The 25,162-nt window shown below is 44.5% G+C and overlaps 1 protein-coding gene across 25 annotated transcripts in view; it reads left to right on the top strand.

The window, feature by feature from the left end:
- Positions 1 to 25,162, top strand: part of birc6 (baculoviral IAP repeat containing 6) — a 144,985-nt gene that overhangs the window by 72,488 nt on the left and 47,335 nt on the right. For all 25 annotated transcript variants that reach the window (XM_084076278.1, XM_084076272.1, XM_084076277.1 and 22 more), the window contains 6 exons: positions 3,416 to 3,615; positions 4,190 to 4,261; positions 5,839 to 6,181; positions 7,447 to 7,664; positions 11,406 to 11,570; positions 12,139 to 12,313. In XM_084076278.1, the coding sequence (XP_083932404.1) occupies positions 3,416 to 3,615; positions 4,190 to 4,261; positions 5,839 to 6,181; positions 7,447 to 7,664; positions 11,406 to 11,570; positions 12,139 to 12,313 (1,173 nt within the window). The remainder of the gene's footprint in view (positions 1 to 3,415; positions 3,616 to 4,189; positions 4,262 to 5,838; positions 6,182 to 7,446; positions 7,665 to 11,405; positions 11,571 to 12,138; positions 12,314 to 25,162) is intronic.

The following is a 25,162-nucleotide window of genomic DNA, read 5'->3' as shown; positions in this document are numbered from 1 at the left end:
AACAGCTAGATAGACAAACACAGTGAAGAAAGACAGACAAGACAGATGGACAGACGGATATGCAGCTGATTTGAACAGATAATCATTCATACATTCAAGTGGTCTGATGTGTTAGATTTTTTAAACGGAAGCCTTGTGGTGTTATTTAGCCTTTTTTGGGGCATGGTCACTTCATCCTGACATTGAATAATAGTTGGTCAAATATTATAAAACATCAGGCTCACCCACCGCCTATGCGAGGTTTGGTTACCTGTTGTCTAAAGACTGCTGTGTAATATACCTATTATACACATATTCAGTTCACCCATGGCAGTACCTTATGTATTTGGCAGAAGATTAGCTTTTGGACCCAGTGTTGTTACATTGTGTTTTATAGGCTGCAACTGGCAGTTGTTTACCCAGCCACCCTACATGGTTCTGTGTAACTGCGTTCCATTGTTAGCTTTCACCTGACATGAGGGGCCAGCAAACCTGGCTGTTCTTAATTACTCTGACTCCTGCACCCTGATACAAAATAGGCAATCCTGACCACTGCACTGCTGGCCCAATCACACTAACAATGTGATTGGGCCAGCCATTGTTATCATTTAACCTATTCAGCTGCTTCCCCCACCTCACTCTACCTGCCATGTTAAGATAATTAGATAGGGTTGGAGATTGGAAGTACAGAGGACTATACCATGGATTAGCAGCCCATTGTCTACTTTCTCTGCTCTAGCGCCAAACGTTCAATTCCTCTTTGTTAAATGCTCAGTGAATAAACTTCCTAGTTGATCTTTTTCAATCGCCTTCTGACTGCCCATAACTACGTGGTGTGTGTGCTCTTTCCCTCTTCTTTGGGTTTCAAAAGAACTGACCCCTAGCTAACGTTGCTGTCTGCCCCAGTGCACTCAATCCATGTTTCTTGCCTTATTCCACTATCATTTCTCCAGAGGGCTCTCTGCCCGAGTTTCCTGAAAGACAAATCCTTTTGGAATCATCTGTTCTCACCCGAGAACCCATCAAGGCTGATAAATGGAGGGGAAAACCACTGACCCCCGTTAATAGGAAAGTGGGGCTTGTAAGAGAAGCGAGAGCTGGAGAGATTATTCTAAAATCAGAGCCGAGGCTTTAACCTGGTGGAGCCATGCTGCAGAGTCCATTTAGCTCAACAAACAAACGCTGCACACACACACACACACACACACACACACACACACACACACACACACACACAGTTTTGAAGGGACCACCTGCCCAAGGTCCAACAACTATCTTAAAAGCCTTCCTACTGGTGCAAATAGACCAAATCCTTTTACAAGAAAATGGATGTTGTTCCTTAGAAGCCCTTTAGGTACCATAGTTTATGGTAGTTCCGCTCCTTGCTGAACAGGTGCCCTGACCAACCCGGTAGGAGTCTCTTTAGTGTGGATTTCATCGAAGAGAACATTCGATCAATGGATGCAGATTTTTTTTCATGATGAGTTTTGAAACTGACACTATGTTGCTATTTAACAGCTATTTAAACAGAGGGAAATGGTTTTACCGTCATGCTGCCCAACCGTAGTAATCAGGTACTTTACCCATGCGTCACATTCTATAAAGGATGTTTTTTTGTTGTATTTTTCTGTTAAGAATATTTATCTTGCCTTGGTCAATTTGTCCTACAAGATAGTTCCTTGTCATGAATCGGAGATACGCCGCCTGGCAGCCTAATGACGCCCTTCATCCCTCCAGTGGTTTGAAACGCTTTTCAAACATGGAACCATAACTCAGAGTGCCGCTCCTGTTTAGATATTCTTTGAGCAGACCGGCGACCATCCCTCTTTGATGCGTCCACACCCTAACCCCTATCATTGTCAAATCCTGTTTTGGAAGTCCAGACAGCACAAGCCCTGTTAGAAATCCTATTACTCACAACCTCAGTGACTTTTTAATTCCCCACAAGGAACAATGGGGTTGTGGGGAGGGGGCAAAAAACATCCCTGTCCAAAGACAGGGAAGCAATGAATCATCTCCTTTTTTCCCTCTCTCCATGAGAGATGTGTTGCTTTTTTCTAGATGACCTATCAAGCGACTAAAGCTTTATATCTTCATAAAATGACAGATCAAGGCGTCTTGAGGAAAATGCTTATGGATTCACGTTCATGTGGGTGTGGGGTAAAGGACTATCCCTGGCTTTCATTTGTCCATTCCGTTTTGTCAGGTATTATCCCCAATTCCACTCTGTAGGTGTAAACAAGGACACTTTTAGACTCAATCCTTGAACTGAACGTACTAATTGGTAGTGGTACCTCCATTACGGGTGTGGTTCTGTCTCCTTCTCCCTCTCCTTGTCTCTCTCAAGCCAGTTATAGCTGGGAGGTAACTCCTCAAAAATCATCAATATTTGGCTCTTGGTGACAAGTTTCTGATTTTTGGTATGGTGTTAGGTATGGGCAGAAGGTTTTCAAAAACCATTGCAAACGAGTTGGGCTCGCCCCCTTGTAGTCAGTTTGCAATAACTCCAATATTAGATAGGTATTGGTAAGATCGAAACCCCAAATAATTGATAGAATGGATTTTTCAATGGATTCTGTTACTATTGGGCATGCTAAAAAGCATACTAAACATCTAGGACAATCTAATTTGTGGAAAGGCATCATTTTTAAGATGGAGTACGCGATGGCTGACTGGGGCTTAAAATGGCTATAAGCTGGGTAAAAAATTATAAAACTTTTGCACATGGTAACTATTTTTGGCATGGCGTTAGGTATGGGCATATGGTTTTCAAAAGTCATTGCAAACTAGTAGGGCTCACCCCCTAGTGGTCGGTTTGTAATAATTCCAATATTAGATAGGTGAGTATTATGGTTGAAACCACAAATAATTGATAGAAAATATTTTTCAATGGATTCTGTTACTATTGGAAAAGATAGGAAAATCTAACTTTGGGAAAGGCAGAATTTCAAGATGGCATCCACAATGGCTGCTGGGAGCTTAAAATCTCATTCATTACTCAACCTAGAAAGGTGATTTTTGTGTCTAACCTTAGGTTTTAGGGCTCAAGGAATGTGACTGAATCAGTACAATTACAATCAGTTAGTTACATATTGCCAAATCCACAATCTTTATGGTTTTTGACATTATCCTTATAGGGACATTTGGTACGCCATCTTTAATTTGGCAATAAATAATTAACTGATGGTAATTTTACTGATTCAGTCACATCACTTGACTTTTAATTATTTGCAATAAAGTCTTAATGCAGACCAAAAAGCCACAATCTACCCTGAACGTTTGATTTGTGATGTGCTCCTCCTGAGGATATATTTTCTCTGTGCTGCTTAGAGACAACGTTGTCACAGTGTGGTCCACCGTCCCAGGTATAGAAGATGGACATCACCACAGATCCTATCTTTGCTCACTGCTTCCCTGTCGTGTCTTGTCATTGCAGTGGAGCACTGTGACATGCTGAGCAGCTGCCCTGAGGATGAACCCATGACGCCTGGCGACGAGTGCCTGGACGCCGCCATTGATGAATCCCTGTTGGAGACAAGTCCGATCCAGTCACCGCTGCAGGTGTTCGCCGGCATGGGTGGCCTGGCCCTCATCGCAGAGAGGTTGCCCATGCTCTACCCCGATGTCATCCAGCAGGTAGATATGTGTGAAGACGGTTTGACAAATGTGGACACTAACATTTAAGTAGAGTTTCACAAAAGCGAGGAAGCCAAAAAGCTGTGTAGAGTGGTCCAAAGTTTACCCCCCCAAAAAAGCCGCCATTTATCATAGATCCATGTTGAAGTTATAAAGTAATGACACGTACAGTATTTCCCAGCATTGTTGCCTACCCAAACGATGTGCCGAACTCTCACAGCTAAGTAACTTGTCTGCATCCCTAACTCTCCTCACTTCAGAAACCACGTCTCCCGTATTGAAAGGGATGACATGTCCCCGCAGGCTTTGCCATTCAGACTAAATCAGACTACCATTTGTCTTCTGCATGCCACCGCAGCACTACATCATGCCTTGTAAATGAAAGTAAATGAGCACTTTGAGCCGTAATTGAGGGACAGAGATCTGTGCCGAGGTGAGTTGCTGTGTAGCTACAATGGTATTGAGAGAGCTGCCAGGTACTAAATCTGTGTGTCTCCCCCCTTCCTTTATTTTCTCCCCTCCCCCAACCCCCTTTCCTCTACCCTGCATTCCCACTCTTTTTAAATTGTTGCAGAAAATTGAGTTATTCAGGCTGTCACCCAGAGCCAGCGATGGCTGGCATCAGGCGGCCCACAACGGCTACCAAGTGAGCCCTTTTCTATTTTGCATTTAGCAATTTAGCACCACGTCCGACATTAAGATCAAGGTCAAAATAACTAATAGAAACCGTTTATTACACAAGCATTTGTTCTAATGTGACACCTTTTTCCATAGTTGAACAAAAATCCTTCTGACTGACATTATGTCCCTACTGGACATTAATGGCCACACGCTTGTGAATTATTGAGGTGGTCGAGCTGCCATTTGTGAAGTGCACACAGTAGGCATCTATATTGATGCAGGTGAGCCTGATGGTGACCCTCAGCATTGGTTTTCCAAGGGTTTGGTAAATAGGGTTACTTGGTTAACTACATCACATTCCGCTTGAGTAGAGCTTTTACAGTAGCCTACAATGGCTCTGGGCCTATTTTTCTACCCTGGCTTTTAGTGCAGCTAAGCATGAACAGATTCATTGTAACCGTTACAATATTGCTTATGTGAACCGCTCTACTGACATTTGTTGGATGCCGCTGAAATTCGTTTGGAGATTTTGTCAAAATCTAAAATGTTTTTGTCAGATTTCAGTAAAACACTGTCTCAGCTTTCATATTTTTTTGGATATCGTGGCTTGAAGCTTGTAGAAAAAAAGGAGAGAATGTGGTTTTAACCCATTAAGACCTGAGGCCGATTCTAAAAATGTCTTCTAAATCCTAACAGTTTTCTGAAAAACCTATGTTGCTACTTTATATATCGGTGGTTCTCAACCTTTTTCATGTCAAGGACCCCCAAATCTAAATGTATTTGGCCACAGACCCCCATCTAAAAATATTTTGTTCGCTTTGAAAAAACATATATTCAAAGATTTGCAAACATTTTCATGATTAAAAAAAAAATACAAGCTCATAGCGTGGCACGAAGTGAGCTGCTATGAGTTGGTCAACAGCACTCTAGTATTTGGTCTAGTCTAGTATTTGGGCTACATATTTTCAGTAGGGTTATAAACTTAGAGCATGAAGACAAATAGAAATAAATTAATTAATGTTAAACATTTTGTGTTGCTTTGGATCCGATGGATTCAACTCATACACAACCACTGTTTTATGGCATACACAATGAGGCCATTTGTCTCAGAAAGTTTGTTTAAAGTAAATTCCAGCTATCCATTTGAAGTACAAACATTATATTTGCAGTTGCGTAATTTCTTCTGATGCTCATAACTTCACTGTTTTCAGCAACATTCAGCTGACCGAAACAGAGCGGGTCACATACCAAGAATAAAATGAAAGAGTTAAAGAAAAATAATAATAATAATATTGTGTTTAATTCAGGGGGAATATTTGTTAGGATGAAAATTGTCACTACCTACGAATAGCATTTGGTTGATGTCACTCCTATTGAATCAAACACCCGATTAGTTGTTCCATTAGTTCAGATTTACACGTGGCAGCAAAATGGGTATGAGCCAGTGTTCTTTGCTCCAGTGCAACTTTATAACATTGAAAACTCCCACTTTGGTCAGCATATCTGTCAGCGAGGCACCACCCCCCCCAAACACACACCTCACCTTATCTAACACTCTAACATCACCCTATCCGCTGTCACCGAACGACTCCTCCTTTGCAGGTGAGTGCCCCGGTGGTGCCCTCAGCCACGCAAGAGAAACCCAAGGACAGCGACCAATTTGAGTGGGTGACCATCGAGCAGTCGGGCGAGCTGGTGTACGAGGCGCCGGAGACCATCGCCGCCGAGCCTCCGCCCATCAACAAGCAGCAGCAGTCCCAGGCGTCGTCGTCGTCCTCGTCGTCTTCCTCGGTGCAGACCATGTCGCCCATCCCCGCGCACTCCCTGGCGGCCTTCGGCCTCTTTCTGCGGCTGCCTGGTTACGCCGAGGTCCTGCTCAAGGAGCGGAAGCACGCCCAGTGTCTGCTGCGCCTGGTCCTCGGTGTCACCGATGACGGAGAGGGCAGTAAGTGCTGCATATGAATGCTTCATACTGTAGGTGGAAGTCATGCGTTTGATAAACGCCGCTCAGATAGTGAAATGCCTTGTTTTGCTTCTTTTAGCCAGTTAAGCACTGTAGAGCAGTGGTTTTCAACCTTTTTCATGCCAAGGACCCCTAAATTGATATATATTTGGCCGCGGACCCCCACTTGAAAATGTTTTGTGCCAGGGACCCCCAGAAGCAAAGATACCAGTTAATTTTCGCTTAAAAAAAATATAAATATTCAAAGATATGCACACTTTTTCAAGGTTTAAAAAAAATAGCAGATCTACAAGCTCATAGCGCGGCACTCGGTGCCGCGCTATGAGCTTGTATATCTGCTATTTTTGAATAGCCAAAGCTAAGTGGTTAAAAGTGATTGTGACGCCATGTTAACTAAAATTGCTGGGGACCCCCTGGTACTCCCTCAAGGACCACTGGTGGTCCCCGGACCACTGGTTGAAAACCACTGCTGTAGAGTATACTAGCTTGTATATCTGCCATTTTTGGCCACACTTAGTATTTTTTATTACAAAATGAGTAAATGTTTTGTTATTGAACAAAATTACAATTGTAACATTTCTGCCTATAATGACATGCCCAAAATAATGATGCCAGGTTGAAAGTGGTTAATGTTTGAAATGTCTTGGCCCGAGAAAAGTGTACACACACACACACACACACACACACACACACACACGTAATTCCTTTGGCAGTCGTTGGGCTCAATACCCCTCTGCCGGATCACAGGTAATTCATCCGAACTGTTCCCATTATGTTCGGAATTCCTGACTCGTGCACTCTGCCCATATTGTATCAACTCCAATTAGCTCAATACTTATTGAGCTTGTCTAGGGTCTGAGTCCTCGTAGTCAGAGAGTCTTTGCACTCTTTCTTAGTGTTTTCTTGTAGTCCTTGAGATGAGGGCCCTAATTAATGATTGATGGCAGTGAGTGCCTTGCCAGCTTGTTTAGTGACACTGGTTACACAGGACAGCGTTATGCTGCTATTTGGCTGGCTTCAGTCTTTGTCTGGCCTTTGTCCAGGTGAGAGCTAAATAGATACCGTTTGTCTCAATTTGCTTTCCCCCACCCAAAAAATCATAAAATATTACTTTTTTAATATACTCTGTGTGTGTGTGTGTGTGTGTGTGTAATTAATTAATTACAGGAAAAACATAATGCTAAACGTGAAAACCTCTAATACATTCAGTTCTGATTGGTTATGTCTCTCACTTGACTTCCTCCCAGGTCACATCCTTCAGTCTCCGTCGGCCAACGTGCTGCCCACGCTACCATTCCACGTGCTGCGTGCGCTTTTCAGCAGCACTCCCCTGACCACGGACGATGGCGTACTGCTGCGTCGCATGGCCCTTGAGATCGGTGCCATCCATCTCATCCTGGCCTGCCTCTCTGCCCTCAGCCACCATGCGCCTCGCGTCCCAAATGCAAGTGCCAACGCCTCTGAGGTACAGACAGTCTGACCCTTGACATGTTTCTTGTGTGTTTTAGTGTATAGAGTAGTGGGTGTTTTACACCTGGTGTATACTTGGTTGTGCATCGTGTCATGCACCAGAAATGGATCTGTTAATTTTGGTATGCAACACACACACCCATCAAAGTATAAATCAGGCTTTATGTGTACATAACACACCTAAGGTATGCATGTCACAGTCAATTATCACAAAATTGCTTGAGCAAAGATTTCTGCCTGTAGTATGTATGTAGAGTAAAGTCCTCCAGCATAGAAACCAGCTCAAAGATGGAACGTGACGTATTTGATCACTTTGATTCATTTACTCAGTTTCCAACAGAACAAAGATGACTTTGACCCATGTCGGAAGGCTGTATCCAGGGTCTGGCTGAACTAGCCGTATTTCCAATTAATATGTGAAAGTGGAAACTTGGGTCTAGACTTATGATTCACTTTTAAGATAAGAGTAGAATTATATGTATTAGATGATTAATGGTGATTCCAGATAAGGGACAACCCAGTTTAACTTTGACTTAGCTCAAGTGCTGACCCAGAAAACCTTTAACAAAACACTGTCCTATTCTGTCAAGTATTCAGGCACAATTTCTTAATGGCTCTTGACTGGACCTGACAGCCCACACTGGTGGTTTGCCTTTGACGTTAACCGGAGGAACAGGAGAGAGAATCCTTGCCTTTATTAATGGCCCCTTACCTGGCAGGCGTTTAGTCAAGGCCAACTCTGCATATCTCCCAGTGAGCCCCTGACAAATAGCTTAATTGTTTGGCCTGAATGATAAGAGGCAGGTGGAGCTTTGTAGACAGTCGGAGACTTGTCCTTTGTATTATTGAAGCCGCTAGGGTGAAAAGCGAGGGAAGGCGGGAGAGGGGCATCATGAATAGGAATTGAGCCTTGGACTCCCCTTGACTGCCATGCCCATTAAATAGACTGATTAGACTTCTATTGAGCCATCTGCAGGGGCTCCAACAGTCACCACTTCTACCTGCCTGAATCGGCTGCAAAGTATAATGGACTCTGAAAGGAACACAGCTGCAGCAGAACTCGAGCTGACTGTGGTGGGTCAGAGCACAAATTGTTCAAACCCAAATTCTACTGGCACCCAATGGTAATGCTATTGATTTGGCTCTCAAGTGAGAGGCTGTGTGCAGTCGGGGGCACACGAGATGTTGCAGAACTGGTAAGGTTGTACAAGATACCATATGGACCAAGAACTTGGACCACAGTGATATTTTATGATGCCTTGAGCCAGACTTGCACACTATAGTCCAGCAATTCTGTGTAGCAGTGGTTATCGCTCTCCCTTTACCCTGCTGTGTGTGTGGATTTATGGAGTTGTCACAGTTGAGGACAGATCTTGGGGGGCGATGGCTTGAACGCAGGCCAATGGCCTGTCAAGTGCAGTAATGGCTGTCCTTGAGGTTACCCCCACCCCACGCTTCATGCTGGAATGGAAGTCAGGGCCCCTGCCTGAGATAAGACACGGACGTGGGCCAAACCTGGCATTCAGCCCCCCCCCCTCACCGACACCTCTGAAGGGACCCACCTCCCTTCTCATGTGTTCTGATTTATGTTCTCTATGGCTTCATGATTAGTCTTCAGATTTTATGACCTGGCCAGAGCTCATCCACCCATGCCACTGGTCTGGTTTTTAAATGGCTGACGAGACGCATGAGCATGTACAAACGCGTGCACACAATTTACAATTACAATTTTGGCAATTAGCGGACACTGTTATCCAAAGCGACTTACAATAAACAAGGTAATCACAACAAAGAATGCATTGTGGTGCCACAGGAAACGAGGATCACAGGAAAACCAAGGACTAAACAATATTCTATCAAAATTATAATCTGTACATTTAAACTATAGGTAAACAACATGCACACAAAACGATAGCCACAGTCCTATAATTATGGTGATAATATTAGCTGGTGGTGTTAAGTGAATAATGTCAGTTCATAGACAACACCGTAATCAAACCCCATTCAAAATGGCTACTTGGAGCTGTGTATGCATGAATAAATGTTTGGTATTGGCTGCAAATATTCCCATAGCACCTATTTTTACATGCAGGCAACCTGGAACAGAATAGAGCAAAAGCCTCCTTTCAGGTTGGCTCTGATTGTTGATTCCATATACGTCGTGAGTTACACTGATTGAGAAGACCTTCATAATGCTCCATTATTAAAGGTGACCCACAACAGAGGAAGAAGACACCTCACCACATCTCTTCAAATACCGTATATATTTTTTCTCTCCATGGGGGACTTGGCTAGCTCACTCAAACACCCTACGGTCAACTTCTGTCAAGCTTAAGCCAATGTCCTTGCCCTTTTGAGTGGCATTGTTTACTGTGCGATGCGTTTGGCAATTGACCTCTTGAGTTCACACTATTACGTTACACTAGGTAGCTAGCTGTCACATCAGGTGGCATACTGCCACAGCGACATTACAAAGTCTAAACCAGTTGTGCTATAAACACGCCCCCTTCTGTGGCCAACGCGGAAGTGCCTTTTTCAAACAACCGCGGACTCTTTTTTTTCGCCGATAAAGTATAGTTTTGGACCATGACGGAGGCGCGCCGACTCAGCAGACCTTGAGGCCGAGGAGACGCGCCCGAGCGCCTCCAGGCGCGAGTGCCCGCGTCGACCGGCCGAAGGTCTGCTAGTCGACTCAGCGCCGTTCGAGTTGTGTACCGATAGGGACAGAATAGTAAATAATGTTTTGCTGAGAGCGTTTGCCCCAACTGTCACTCAAAGTGGCTACTGGCCAATCGCAGCGCGTCCTTGCACAAGCGTATTGGCCAATCATGCACAACTGGTTTAGACTATGGAGTCACGCACTGCCACATACTACTGTACATACAAACTGTGTGCCATTGTTGATGTTTCCTACAACAACTCCAAAATGGAAGCACCGTTTATAGTAATACAGGCAGTTTTAAAAGTTTGTAGTGTGACTCCGGAGAGATCTTTTGAAAACTGGAACAATGCTGTCTGCAGCATACATTGTTAAACATAGTTAAGTGCTCTTGTAGGTTTATTGTCAAATTATTCCACCAACTGTCTGTGGAAAACAATACTATACAGTTTGTCATGTATTTAGATCATCCCGTCAGTTTAAATAAAGCAGTTTCTCTGTCCCAGTTCTCTCTCCTAAGCTAATAGTATTGGTGATTGTACTTCCAAGACCAATCCATCTTCTTTTTCTGGTCAATGATTCGACGTGGGCTCCTGTAGATTTTTACAGCCTTGAAAGAAAAAGTTAAGCTTTTTCTGTTCCCAGAATTGATCCCTCCAACACTGCATTACTGTCTCCAACTTGGCGTAGAGCTGGCTGGATATAGATTTATCAACCCAAATTCTCTATTTTCAGTCATTATTTTAAGATTCGAGCATTTTAAGTGGTCAAACTAGCAATTATGTTCAGAGGCATCTTCTATAAAGTCTTAATAGTCTCGGATATTTCATATAAAAGCAAAGTTTAAAGCCTCAATCTGTGATTGTTTTTTTCACCTGGTTGGCAGTAAGTAGAACAGCAGGAACAATACTACTAAAACATCATCATTTTTCATACTGTGTTAATTGTTTAAGAATCTGTGTTATTGTGTGGGGGGCTCCTTTAATTTTCAGTTGCAAGATTTTATTTAGCTTTAATCCATGCTATTGTCTTTGTGTGTGTGTGTGTGTGTGTGTGTGTGTGTGTGTGTGTGTGTAGCCTCAAGTGTCCAGTGGTCACGGCGGAGGTACAACTGAGGAGCAACAGCTGTACTGGGCCAAGGGAACAGGCTTCGGTACCGGGTCCACAGCTTCCGGTTGGGACGTAGAACAGGCTCTTACCAAACAGCGTCTAGAGGAGGAGCACGTCACCTGCCTGTTGCAGGTAATCCCCCCCCCCCTGGTTTACTGTGATTTATTCAAGGTTTTTATTTCCATGCCAACACATGGTTGGAAATGTAGGAAATGGTTCCTGGTACGTCCCAGCAGTACAAGAATACACTGTAGCGCTGCAGCTGTGGAAAGAATTGGTTTAAGAATTGATGATGCAGACTGGCTGGGGAAAAAATACACGTACTTAGAAGATAAATGTCTTGTTTTATCTTATCTTTTAAGTTTGACTTTACAGTGATGTGTTCCCTTACTACCTTTGTCTCCCATACTTAGGATACCATAAAAATGTACAACACACTACATTAAAGGATTAGTTCACCAAAAGGACTTGTTTTCTATCAATTACACACCCCGTGAAGCCTTGAATTCATGGAGATGTTTTTGTTTTTGTCGCATTCCTAAGCCATTCATTTGATGTCCGGCAGAGATTATTGACCGATGACCCGGTCATCAAATTATTGGCTCAGGAATGGACAGATGGTGCTACATCTGTTGTGTGGTCTGGTCACCCACCTAAAAAAGGTAGAAAGCAGATGCTAACATGTTGCCATGTCCACTAGGTGCTGGCCAGCTATATCAACCCAGCGGGCTCTGCAGGGGGCCACAGCGGCGAGGTCACTCCAGGGGAAAGCGGCAGGACGCATAACAGCACGGCCTTGCCCTCAGTACTGCAGGAGCTGCTCAGCCAGTCCTGCCTCATCCCCGCCATGTCCTCCTACCTACGCAACGACTCTGGTATGGTTATGCTTTTTTTTTTACTAGCACTGAGATTTCCCTTATACTGTACTGTCCAAGGACGGCGTCAACAATCCCCTCCTAACAATTCGTCCAGAAACCTGGACGAACTTTGTGATTTCAGTCCTAGAGCATGTCCACTTAACAGTGAATGAGAAACGGACTGTTAACCTAAACCAAGTGAATTAGTGTAGCTTTTTTGGTTCCCAAAACAATAGTGCAACGTGAGGGCCATGCAGAAAGTGTTTCTGGATACTGTCACGCTTTTCGTCTTGGTCCAGTTTACTCCCTTTGAGGACACTGTTTATAACAGTGTTAACAGAGTGGGAGTTGAGTCAAAATATTTTGTCTTCATTGAGTTTGTACTTGTGGTGCTTATATTCTCTCACATAGGCTTGGATTTCCTGTGGCGTCATGTGTGTCTGGTTACAAAATAAACTATTGAAGAGAGGCACTGAATGTTTAGTTATTTTCATGCTGTCTGTCATGGTAAAACATTATTTCATTCATGGTAGGAAATGGCTGAGAAGGTGCATTTACGTGTCTCAAATCAAGGTTTGAATTGAAAATAGTGTTTTTGTGAGTGCATGCGTGCGTATGTACATGGTAGATCATTGCTGAATGAAACACCAGGTGGAGCTGCAGCTTCTCAGTGTGAGGCTGTCTGCTGTGTGTGTGCGCATGTATCTGTGTTTTCTGTTGGTGTGTGCATCAGCCACCTTCCCAGTGAATCTCCCCAAATGTGCAGCCATTTAAATTTGAGGAACCCAGCCATTTCAAAGATGCCCATCGCCTCAAAATTGTCTTCTCATGCAGGTGACTGAAAAGACACGGCCCTGTCATTTGATTCGTTGTTTCTCGTGGCTTAGTTTGTTGGTAATTGTTGTGTGTCAAATTTGATGAAAATGTTATTTGACTGGATATAGGAGCGTGGCCCCTTTTGTGCAGCAATAAAGATTCATCCTCTGTAAAGAATTAAACTCGTAGAGGCTATTTGCATATGCAAAAAAGCGTGCTTTGGTTGATGGCAAGGATTCCTCCGTCGTGTTATGAGCATTTATTTATAAGCCTTGGTCGTCGGGGCTTGGCGTGGAAAAAGGTTTACGTAGATAGCAAGTCACATCCATCATCCATTATTTTGAAAGATATACCGGTAGTTGTAATCCTCAAAGGTAATCCCATGTCCCCTGTGTACAGCGATCTCACAAATCCTCATCCAGCCGAGGTCTACGCTGACTTTTTGCATGTTGATAGTTTGACGTTTGAAGTTTAAAAAAGAAATCACGTTTCCGTTCACAGCCACACGTAGAGGAGCCTGTGTGGCCTTGTCAACATCCTGGGATGATTATCAAACATTTATGGGGGAGGCATTTGTTTTGTTGTTTTGCTATTTCACAGTGATACTGCAGCTACTGTTGCTGCAAGACCTTGAGCACTAGCTGGGAATAGAATAGCAATTGCGTTCTGGCACGGCGTGCAGAATGAAACCTTGGAACAAAGTTTTCACGGCTCTTTTCTTTGAAAGTGGTGGTATCCTCCCATAGACCCTATGATGAAATATCGACGCCGTCTACGCTCAGAATTCTAAATTTAGGTTGATTGTGTGTTCTGATTCAGACTTGATTTCCTGCAGTGTGAGACAGAAGGATTTCACAGCCACTGTTGCCTTCTTTCCGCTTGCTGCTGTGCATCAGACCAGAGCCATTTATAGCTGTGTGTGTGTATATTGTGTGTGTGCACCAGCCCACTGTGTCCGATGCTGTTAACATGTTTCTGTTCACAGCAGCGTGTGTGCTGCTGGTGTGCATTAATGTGCCCCTGGTCTCATAATTAAATAACAGCAGATAAAATGATGAGTATTGTAATTGCTTCTCATTATCTGGTAAATGCCTGTGACACAAACACTAGTGTGTGTGTGTGTGTGTGTGTGTGTGTGTGTGTGTGTGTGTGTGTGTGTGGGTGTGGGTGGGGGCTACGCGCGTGTGTCTACTTATAGGTGTCTGTGTGCCGGTATGTATGAAATTACATGAAGTACACAGCTCCTTGATTCATTCCCTCTCTCTCAATCCCCCTCTCTCTCCTTTTGTCTCCCGGTCTCTCCCCCCCGCCCTTCCTTCCGCCCTCCCTCTCTCCCTCTCGCTCTGTCTGTCTTGTCTTGTCTTGTGGCCTTAATGGCACATTTGCCTTTTTAAAAATGGCAAACGAGCCGAATCTCCATCTAACACATTTAACACCCAATTTAATAACAAATGGCTTTTGCTGCGTTAATCAACGATGTGCGATGGCTAGTTAAGTCTCCTCACGTTGGCTCAAAATGGAAGCAGACGGCTCCCTAGCCACTCCAGCCACTGTTCCTATCCCAGCTCTATCACTCCCTATCCCTGCTCCGATGCCCCCCCCCCCCCCCGAGTCCCTGACCATCCTTTTCTATCCCAGCTCTATCACTCCATGAACCATCTTTTCAGCTCTCATGCTCCCTGACCGTCCTCTTTTCTATCTCTGGTGCTCGTGATCTGTGGGCTCTAATATCAAAAAGAGAACCGCTGCTAATGAAAAAGTGTGAAGAGACCCACAACCTCAAACAGTGTTAACCCCTTTCAACCCGGTGTCCTTACTTCAGGCATGTCAGTATAGGCGGAAATGTGAAAATAGGTGAGCTTCAAGACGGGTTGTGAGGTTGTAAAGTAGATATTCATTGTTCATTTAAGTCAGTATGTACACATTGAAGCAACTGGGACCATAAGGGTCCATTTGTACACTCCATTTGAGTTAAATCAACACTGAGGATTTTACTGTGTATGCCTTGTCTCGTTTGAGGTTAAGTAAGGAGGGTGGTATGGGGGATCTTGAGCAGATTTGTGCAGAAGAATAAGGCACAATGAATGTGTTTGCCCCCGGCAGTGTGTGTCTTTGAATGTGTATAATGTACGTTTGTGACTCCTACTCCACCACATATCATGTTTGTGCTTAAGCAAGGCTCTTGTGCATTTGCGTGTTGCTGTGTGCGTGTGTGTGTGCTTAATATCAAATGTTTGAGATGTGAGCGTTATGCACTACATTAGCCCGCAATTGTGCATTACTTCCAAGCAGTAGTGGTGTGCGTCGTCTTGTGTGGGAGAGTGCTGCCTGCTGGGGTCTTTGTTTCGGCTCAAAGATTTATAGCCTGCCGTCCTGCTGCTCTGGCTCTATAGTGCGGTAATTCTGCATGGAATATTGTTCACTTTGGCTTGAGCATGCCAGCATGGTGCATGCACAGGCTTACAAACAGCCACTGAAGGTTATATCTGAGCATTTGGAGTGGAGTCTCCTCAGTAGTGAAAGACTTGAGATTGCGGCATTTATACCGCCACTGTGAAATGGACACTTATAAAAATGCCTTTTCTTTGTGAGACTTGTTGGTAGGATTGAGAGGTTTGTTATTGTGGGCTAATCCCCTCTCTCGTGGAATAGAGCTTCACAACAAAGATCATCTGGTAGTTTTTGACAAGAGTGGACATCAGCAAAAAGGGCTATGTCCTGTTTTATCCCACTGATTACATTGATGTTTTCAGTACACTCGTATGTAAGCTTCCTTTGAATGTAACGTACAATATGTATATTGCCAAACCAGATATTGGAAATTCTGCCACAAAATGAAGAATAATCTATAATCAATTTTCATATCCTACTCCAGAGTCATTAAGGGGGAAATGTCTAACCATTGCATTAAAGCCTAACATCATTAGCTATATACCATAGTGCCTATTTGAGCTATAGGATCATTAGCCCGTTCCTTCCTCATCCTCAGTACAACACTTGATACTGCCCTCCTCTCGTCTATGAGGCTTAGCACACCCTAGAGCTCCCTAACAAGAGGCGCGCGTGGAAAGCCTCTGACGACCCATACTAAGCAGAGCTCCAACCCGTGCCCCTTACTGCTCCTCTTATCCCCCTCGTCTCCTCACACCCCTAATCTCCCCAGTGGCCCACACGCCTCTGCATTGCTCTCTGCCCCGGTCCCAGGCGCGGCACATTGTTCCACATTAGTCGCCGGTGTCTTGGCAAATCCTTTTGGGACGCATTAGTGACCCTGCCACTTCTGTCTGGCACTCCATCACAGGAACTTAAAACATTAGTGAGAGGTAATGCCTTTTATTGCCACCACTGTAATAACTTATTTTAATAGGAATTATTATTTTTTTGGTTTGAGTCATATGTGTACGTTTTGTAACGAGTCCTTAGCTCTTGGAACATTCTGCGTTGTCCTCCCAAATCTTGCTTCCCATCCATCTGCTCTCATACCAAAGCAGATGTGATTTAAAGCTATTGGCGGCTGCAACAGGCGGCGCCATTGAGGAGTGGCCGTTTGAGCTGATCATTCATGTCGATCGGTGGGTAATCTGAACATGAGCGTATTCGCTTAGAGGGCAGGGCACGATGATTCATGACCTCAGACCACCCCGGTCACATGGAGAGACCATCATGCAGAGCATACTGTGTGAATATGTGGACATACAGCAAGGATACTAGGACCTAATGTGACATGCTCCACATACTGTACTTGTTATTTACCTATGCATATTTTGGAGCGCAAATGCTCACACAGTTAAACAGCCCATGCACACACTTGAAGGGTTTCCCCAATAGCGAAACCTGTTAACAGCAGTAGTGCAAGGTGAATGCTAAGCGTGCCACCTTTATTCATTATCTTCCTATCTCTGCAGATTTGCATATTTGCAATCTACCCCCACTCACTTGTGGAGGTTTTCTATTCTATTACCCTGTGCCTTACTTGCCTCCTTGGAATTTGAACAAAAGTGTGCGTTCACGTATTTTCAAGTGGCGCCTCGGGGGAGAGGGCATTCCCGACTGAAGTAGCCACGGTCGTCATGGTAGTTGTGGTCGTCATAGAGCATTGCCTTCCAGTGGTTCGTCTTCTCTGAAACGCGTGGAAGTTTGTTTCAGGGAGATTCTGCCTCTGTTCCTAATAGGCACTCACTTCTCCCTCTCTCTACCTCTCCCTCAACTAATCGTCTATGTTGTGCACGTGTACACATGCATTCACACACCCTTATAAATATTCCACTTTCTCCCTCTAATCTCACATTTGAGATAAATTAGAGCTGAATTAGAGCTGCAACTATCGATTATTTTCTTCTTTTCTTAAAAAATAAAATGCCTGTTATATATCAGAGAATTGCTGTAAAAACCTTTCAATTAATGATGTTTTATAATCGAATAACTGTTGCAGCCCAACTGGATTTTATTGTCCATTTATGCTATTTACAACATAGGATGTCTTTTATGTCTGTATTGCATAAAAGACTATTGCATGTGTATATATTCAATTGAATGTTATCTGTAGACATCACTTGTAATCAAGCCTAGATACTAATAATTGGACACACAAAATAAATCCTATGTTTAATAATTGACTGTCCAACTCAATTCCCCTTGTGCACAAAGCTGAAGTGACAAACAGCTGAAACGTTTTGTTTCTCCAGAAGACCTTGATCATACCGTAGGATGGAAGACTGTAAATTATGTGAACTAAATAATATCATATCACACACATATGGCCAAAAATATGGCATCAATTGTTTGTTTGAAATCGTTGTTTTTTTTAAATGTAGTAAATCGATTACTGTTGCAGCCCTTTTGTGAGATAAAATTGTGGGTCAGGGTGAAGTTATAGTGTTAAATTATAGGTGAAATATATAAATGTATTTTTTCCCCTAGAGGGGATTTTGTGTGTGGTGTTATCTGAAAGTACATGGCTTGGATTGTGATTTATTACACCATCTGGTTGGTCTGTGTAGCGTATGGCATTACCCAGGTTCTAATTACCTGTAATGTTCCAGTTCTCATAGTTTCTGCCATCACGGCTGTCTCATACGTCCTTGGGCTCCATTGATTCTCGTACACACACTCAAAACAAATCGGCCAAGTTCAATACATATCTCAATTCTCAGTTCAATTCTCCCCTGCAGTGGTCAACATGCCTTAAAGTTCAAGCGAGCAAGACGCAACACCCCATGTGCACATGGCAGAGGAGGTGACTTCTTTCATGTACATCACATGTGATCAACCCTGACCTTTTTTTTTCTTTAAACCTGAAGATGCTCAGAGAATTGTAATGGGGCTCTGAGAAGAGAGGACCGGTAATGGGCCATCCATGTTGCATGTAGGTCTATGCCTTATGCATCCTAATAGAGGGAATTGAATTACCTTAACCCCCATTTTAGAAATTCTCTGAGAAACACACACACACACACACACACACACGCACACGCACACACACGCGCGCTTCCCTCCCCCACTCAATTTGACATAACCAACCTTTAATCTTTTCATTAATTAATTTTCTCTCTCACACACGCACACAATCATTGAGTCTCGCATATAAGACTTGAGGCTATTCTAATTGATATACGCATTTTATTGTTCAAATGTCCCCTATTGCACAGTACATCTAGAGTTTATTCATATGTTTATAAAAGCTTTTGTGTTTTTTGTTTTGTTTTGCCATTTTGTCCATACAGAAAGAGGCTTACTGACACTACCCTGAAATCAATGTGAACAAATACATCAAAAGGGACATTTTCATAACCCCCCAAACAACTCCAAAAGGTGGAAAGAGTAGCAGTTACCTCCATCATAAAAGTATTAGTAAATCAGCTCAACCTTCTCCATTAATTGTTAGTTGCTTTCACCTTCTGAGGATTTCATCACAAAAGACTTGATCATTTATTATTTTATTATAAAAAATATCATTTATCCTTTTTAATTTTCCATTTAACTATGTATCTCTCGGGTTTGAAATTTGGCTTTGTAGTAGCAGATGTAGACTTGAATAGAAACACGTCCTCGACATGGTGCTGAAAGTAGTAGCAGGTGTATTCTTGAATAGAAATGTGTTAATTATTGGCAGTCTCTTGCCTCTGTCTGTCCTTGCAGATGAGTTCATATTGAACACGTGGTTTACTGTAAATAGATACATTTGACAATGAGAAGTTATTTCTGCTTGGGTGTCTGTTGTATGGAGTGTGTGATTGTGACGACGGGCAGCTCAACATAGCTGCTGGTGCCGCGTTGCCGGGGAAACGCACTCCTTGACGGTGGCCCAGAGGCCGTAAAAACGACTGCCCCTGAAGATTATCGATTGGATGCAGTGGCCGACAGTTCCTCCAGAATGGCTTCCCAGCATTGAGAGCTCCTACAGGCTCTGTGCTTCACCACTCAACAAACTGACCAGGTCAGAAATAGTTACTGTCAGTCCAGTGCTGCAGGAAGGTGAATCAATCAAATGGAAAAAGCACTGGGTTTGTCCAGAAGATGGTCATGTTTGACTCATCTCTCCAACGAGTCCAGCAGTCAAAGGAAATGAATTAAAACATGTCTTGCCGGTTCCTCTGAGGCTACACTGTCCATGCTTACCCCCAGGGGAGTGAGACCTGGCTGGGGCCTCATCAGGTCTGGGCCAGTCTCTCCGGCTTTGGACTTCCTGGTTCCAGCATAGCTGTGTTCCTGGTGGGACTTCTAACCCTCTGTTATCTCCCTGGCTCATGGCTGTGACATGACGATATGGCTTCCTCATTTGCATTCTTGGCCAACGTGTCCAATTTTCTCCTCTCTTTGGGGAAGGTGACCATGTCTCACTTAATCCCAGCAAACCTTGACTTTTAGCAACCTTCCTTACCCACTGCTTAATCCAGCAAAAGCCTATTTTCCAGTTGGTTGTCTCGGCTACAGTCTCGATGACACTCTAGTTTGGCTTTCACAGGGTGGTGTAGATGTAAACAAAGACGATGACGAAGAGGTTGAGGAATGTGCCAATGATGCCTAGCATGGCCAAGATAGACTCCTCTTGCTCCTCCTTGCCCTCCAGTGCCCGCACCTCCTCAATAGTGACGACCGTCGTGCCCATGGTCCTGATGTTGAGCTAACCCGGCAATGATGGCATTTATCTGGGGGGGGGGGGGGGGGAGAAACAGGAATTAAAGACACCATGTTGGAAGGATGTTATACATTCATAAAAAAGGAAAGACCGACTACAGACACCTGCAATGAAGACCAGTAAGAATATGCATTATGTGGTTTGAATTTCGATGTTGCTTCTGAAGCTCCACTGCTATTCTGCGGTCCCTGCCTTGCTGCTTGTCTACCTGTGCTTTTACAATGACAGCCAAACAGTCCATGGCTCAGTCAGCCATGCAAGCATAATTCTCCTCCAGAAGAGGAAATCAATGGCAAATTGAAGAAAACAATAGCCATGCAATAGAGATTGATCTATGAACGGCAGTGTTTATGACCTGCCATGAACTAGCTGGAGCTGTGCATGCATGACCCCCCCCCCCCCACCATCACCAACAACAAAGCTAGGAGGCAGATCCTTTTTTGAATTACCTGCAATGAAAGTGTAACTGCAACAGTGTACAATAACATTGGCATTGTCAAAATAAGCATGAGTTAATGCTCCCAATTAGAGTCTCTGCTCGCCCTCCTCCTTTTCCCCCAGAAGGCAGTTAATGACCCCCCCCCCCCCCCCACATACACACCCCACCTCCTGAGCTTCTAGAACATGTAAGTAGTTGTCCTCAACATAATGTGTGCTGTCCCCATGGAGCGGTCCTTGGGAGCTACTGACAGGGGTCTAGAAACGGTGTCAGCTCACCAGGGAAATGCATATGCCACAATGTAAACAGCCAGAGCTCAGATAGGAATGCGGAGCTAAAAGACCTGACCATTGTCAACACCACCTACAATCATCTCCCTTGTAATCCTCTCCAGTCTCAGATATAGGCAGGTCATACTCATTAAAATGAAAAGAATAGCTGTTGTGAGAAAAATGAGATCGTAAAAATGAAAAGTGGCTTACCCTAAGGCGTATAAGGTGCAGAGCAGCATCATCCAGCATCCTTTTTTGGGTCCGAGAAGCATGGCCTCGTAGAGGAAGGTAGGGGGTTTCTGGCTGCATCCAGGGGGGAAGGGGGAAAGAGGCTGAACGTGCCGCCGACGTCTCGCTGCCTGCGAGCGAGGGATGGCAGCGAGGGGAAGAGAGATAGAGACTCTCCCGACTGCCCCTCTGTGCTCAGCAACAGCGTACGCAGACACCTTTTCCAGCGAAAATCATCTAAGAAGAATTCTCCTCTTCCTCAGTCAGTGCTTTGCGCCACCTGTCAGGTTCGGACACCCCCCCTCCCCCCTCAGAAGAGTCGTGTTGTTTTCCGCTGCCGTCTTATCCCCAGTTTTGCTTCACTCTAGCTGAAGTGTTAGCAGCCTCCATTCAAGGAGTGAGGAGAAACCCTCTCCCCCTTTGCTCCCCCCCCCTCCCCACTGCTCTCCCCATTCTCCCTCCCTACTTTCTCTCTCTTTTTTCCTCTCTCTGCTATCCACAAACTCTTCCTCCCCTCCCCTCCTCCTGGCTCTTTGACCCTCTTATTTGCTCAGAGAGATCAGCGATAATCAAATATATATATATATATATATATACACACACACACCCCAGTTGCCCTGTCTCTCTATCACTTTCCTCTCCTTTTCCTTGTTTTCCTCTGCTTGGTGAACAGTGCAATTAGTGCCTCTCAGTGATGCCTGTCACCAGCCGCTGAACCTCACCGCTTACAGCCGCGCATGGTTAAACTCTCAGGGATCCGATGAGCGCTCGCAGCAGCTCTCGCCGCTTGTACCAAAAAGAAAAAGGCTCCGTTGTGCTCAGGAAGAATACGCAGATCTCTAGGAGAGAGCGAGTCAGACCCACCGGCAGGTGATATTCCACAGAGGCAGCAGTAAAATCCTAGGGAGCGCAAAAAAATGATTATGTAGAGAGCGACGTGAGTCGGAACACCAGGCGTCCGTCGCTGTGTCCACGCAAGCCCGCAGCCGCTGGCAGCCGTGTCGTGGCGGTCCCCAGCGCAAACTAGTTGCTGTGGGAGAACTACTGTGCATTGCATAACCAAGTGGTGCGATCTCGAGAGCGAGGGAGGCCGTTATTCCGATAGCCGTGGCAATGGCAGAAGGAGCGCTAGAATGAGAGAGAGAGAGAGAGAGAGAAGGGAGAGTGGGAGGGAAAGGGACGGAGGAGGGGAGGGGGGAAATGACAGTGCTCACGCTTGCTGCCGTCTCCTCCTCCTCCTGCTGCTGTGGGGGGCTGGTTCGGTACACACACAGTTGCCACCGTTATCGCTGCTGACCCCCCCACCCCCTACCCCCAATGAAAAAAATAAACAAAAGGGAAGATATGAAGGAGGAGGGAAATAACACGCTCAAATGAGAGAATAGATGGAAGACGAGCAAAAGGAAAAGAATAGACTCTCATACAGCTCCACATTAAAATACACAGCACTCAGCCGAGCCCTTTGTCAGGCACCACTATGCTTGCAGACCCGTGAGGCGGTTTGGAGGAGGGAACGCAGACAGACAGGAGGTGGCTCAGAGATGAGGGATGGTGGGAAGGGGCGGTGGGATGAGAGCATCGTCAGTGAACTGACTCACTGGCCCCGTGCATGTGAATAGGTAGGCTCGACATCATCTACCCTACCCTACCCTGCCCTCCCATCTTTTTCCTCCCTGGAGGCAGATCAATTATTTATTGTTTCAATGTTGCAGTTATCTTGACCTCGGGGGTAATAGAGTGCCGCGGCTGAATCGCAGGAGGTCAATAAACCAGGGATGCTGCAACGATCAGCTGCCCTCCGTCCTTCCATCCACCAGACCCCTTCCTCTCTCCCTAGGGGACTGTCTGTTCCTTTGGAACAAGTTACCAAGGGAATAGCACCCGAGTAGCCTGCTCCGCTGTTGATTTGCCTTCATTTACAATGTCATTGTGCCATCACTGGCAATCAAGTCCTTGGAGGAACAGCATAGGCTAATGCTTAAAGGACCATACCAGTGGTCTGCCATGTCCAAGCTCATTGACTTCTGACTCATCGTACGCTTGACATTACTGCTGACCTCCAAAGCATGTCATTGCAGATTTTATTTCCGAGTGAGCCATTGGATTCGGTTCACTTGAAACTTGCTTGAGATACAACAACACATTAAACATAACTCTGCTCATATTTTGTCAGTTATTTTATCATTGTGTTTTAATGCATTTTTTTAATTGAACTGCCGTTGTCATAAAATCTTTAAAGCTACAATCCATAGGTTTGATGGCTCTCCCGATCAACTGGTACTGTAATTGCAATGATGTCCGAACTACAATTAAGGTTGCAGCGCACCTGGTGTCCAATCCAGTGTGTCGCCAGCTTCAAATAACTTTATTGACATTGTCAACTAGTAGGTGTCCTACCTGACACCAGGCTCAAAATGTCTCAATGGAAAAGTAGGGAGACCAGCTCCCACCACTGCAGATGTGCTAGGTATATTAACATTCTTTCTTTCATCATTCTTTCTTTCCCGGAAACTGCCAAACTTCTAACAATCCGTGTTGGCTTGAGCCCCCAAGTAGGGTATATTGTTTTAAAATATTTTCACAATTTTATGACAAATTAAATGTCGCTGTTGCACATTCATTCACCATTATTTGTTCGTTTGGTATCAATTCAAACCACATAATTTTTCCATAGAGATGTGTTTAGAGTGTAGTTAAAGTGTCAAAGTGTCTGAAACGCATACCTCCCATGCCGTAGTTCCAGAAATGTTTGGTCAAAGCGCCAACATGTTCAATGATCCTACCTCCTAGTTCATGCTTTCGATACCATGTGTACTCTGTACTACGTTTTGCTCAACCTACAACTGGCGACTACAGTATGTGCAGGTCAAGCAAACACGTCAGAGTCTCAACATTCCAGAGAGCTGTTTCCACTGTCCACTTAACCCCTGAGGGGATGAGGAAGACCGTGGCATGGGCCAGGCGTGGCGTTGAGTCAGAGCATTAGCCACTCACTCCGCCCTCTCACGTTGAAGGCAGGCTGCGCCTGTGTTGTACTGTCGGGAATGGAGCAGATGCCAATCCCCCATGGCGTCAACCGGCCCACGCAACGTTTCTACAGTTCGCCCCTCGAGTTGGGACTCGATGCTAACCAGGTTATTTCTCGGGGGGCTCATTTTTATTGACCGCTTCTGGTAAACAAAGAAGTGCATGACAGGGTTTTATGAATACCCATTTAATGTCATTATCCTGTCTCAACAGGTTTGTTGTGACAGCATTGAGGGAGATCCTGTGTCATTACCTGGACATTAAAGGACGACTTCACCCATTTTCAACCTACCGTATGTTCATAAAATTGGTCCACACTAATTCTCATGATAATGAGGTAAAAAAAAATCTACTCAGAGGAGAGCTGTGGACAGTTTTTTTTATTAACGCGAGAATAGTATCTTCCATTATAGCATGCTAACTTTCCAGGAATGGAAAGCCTGCAGTTTTGATTAGCTTGGATTCCCCATCGATGATGTCCCTGGAAGGAGTGTTTCTGAACTGGTACCATATTATCATAAGCATTAGTGAAGACCAATTATATGAACACATAAAATGGGTGAAATCCTTTGACAAACTGCTAGAATGCCCACACTCAAATGTGAATTGGACAAAAGGGTGGTGGTGTTTTTTTAAGCGATTGTTCTTCTTTATTGATGGTCACATCATTTAGTTGAATTTCTTTTCATGGAAAATGACCTTAAACTCTGGCAATAGCAATGCCATTCAAACCTATTGTGATACCTCCAACCTAAATGTGTGTGTTTTGGGGGTTGTTCTGAGGCATCCCAGAGAGACGGGAAAGAGTGAGAGCGTGTCAGAGAGTGACATGCAGTAAAGGTCTGCATACCCTGGAAATCGAACAGGGGACTCGTTGTCACTCATCAGAGCCGGTGAGGTACCTGCCTTAAACAATATCAGTGTTTTAATGCCTCTGTTAGAAATAT

The sequence above is a fragment of the Gymnoscopelus microlampas genome, assembly GCF_963454915.1.
Source record: "Gymnoscopelus microlampas genome assembly, chromosome: 13".
Lineage (NCBI taxonomy): Eukaryota > Metazoa > Chordata > Actinopteri > Myctophiformes > Myctophidae > Gymnoscopelus > Gymnoscopelus microlampas.
This window is presented reverse-complemented; position numbering and strand designations above follow the sequence as displayed.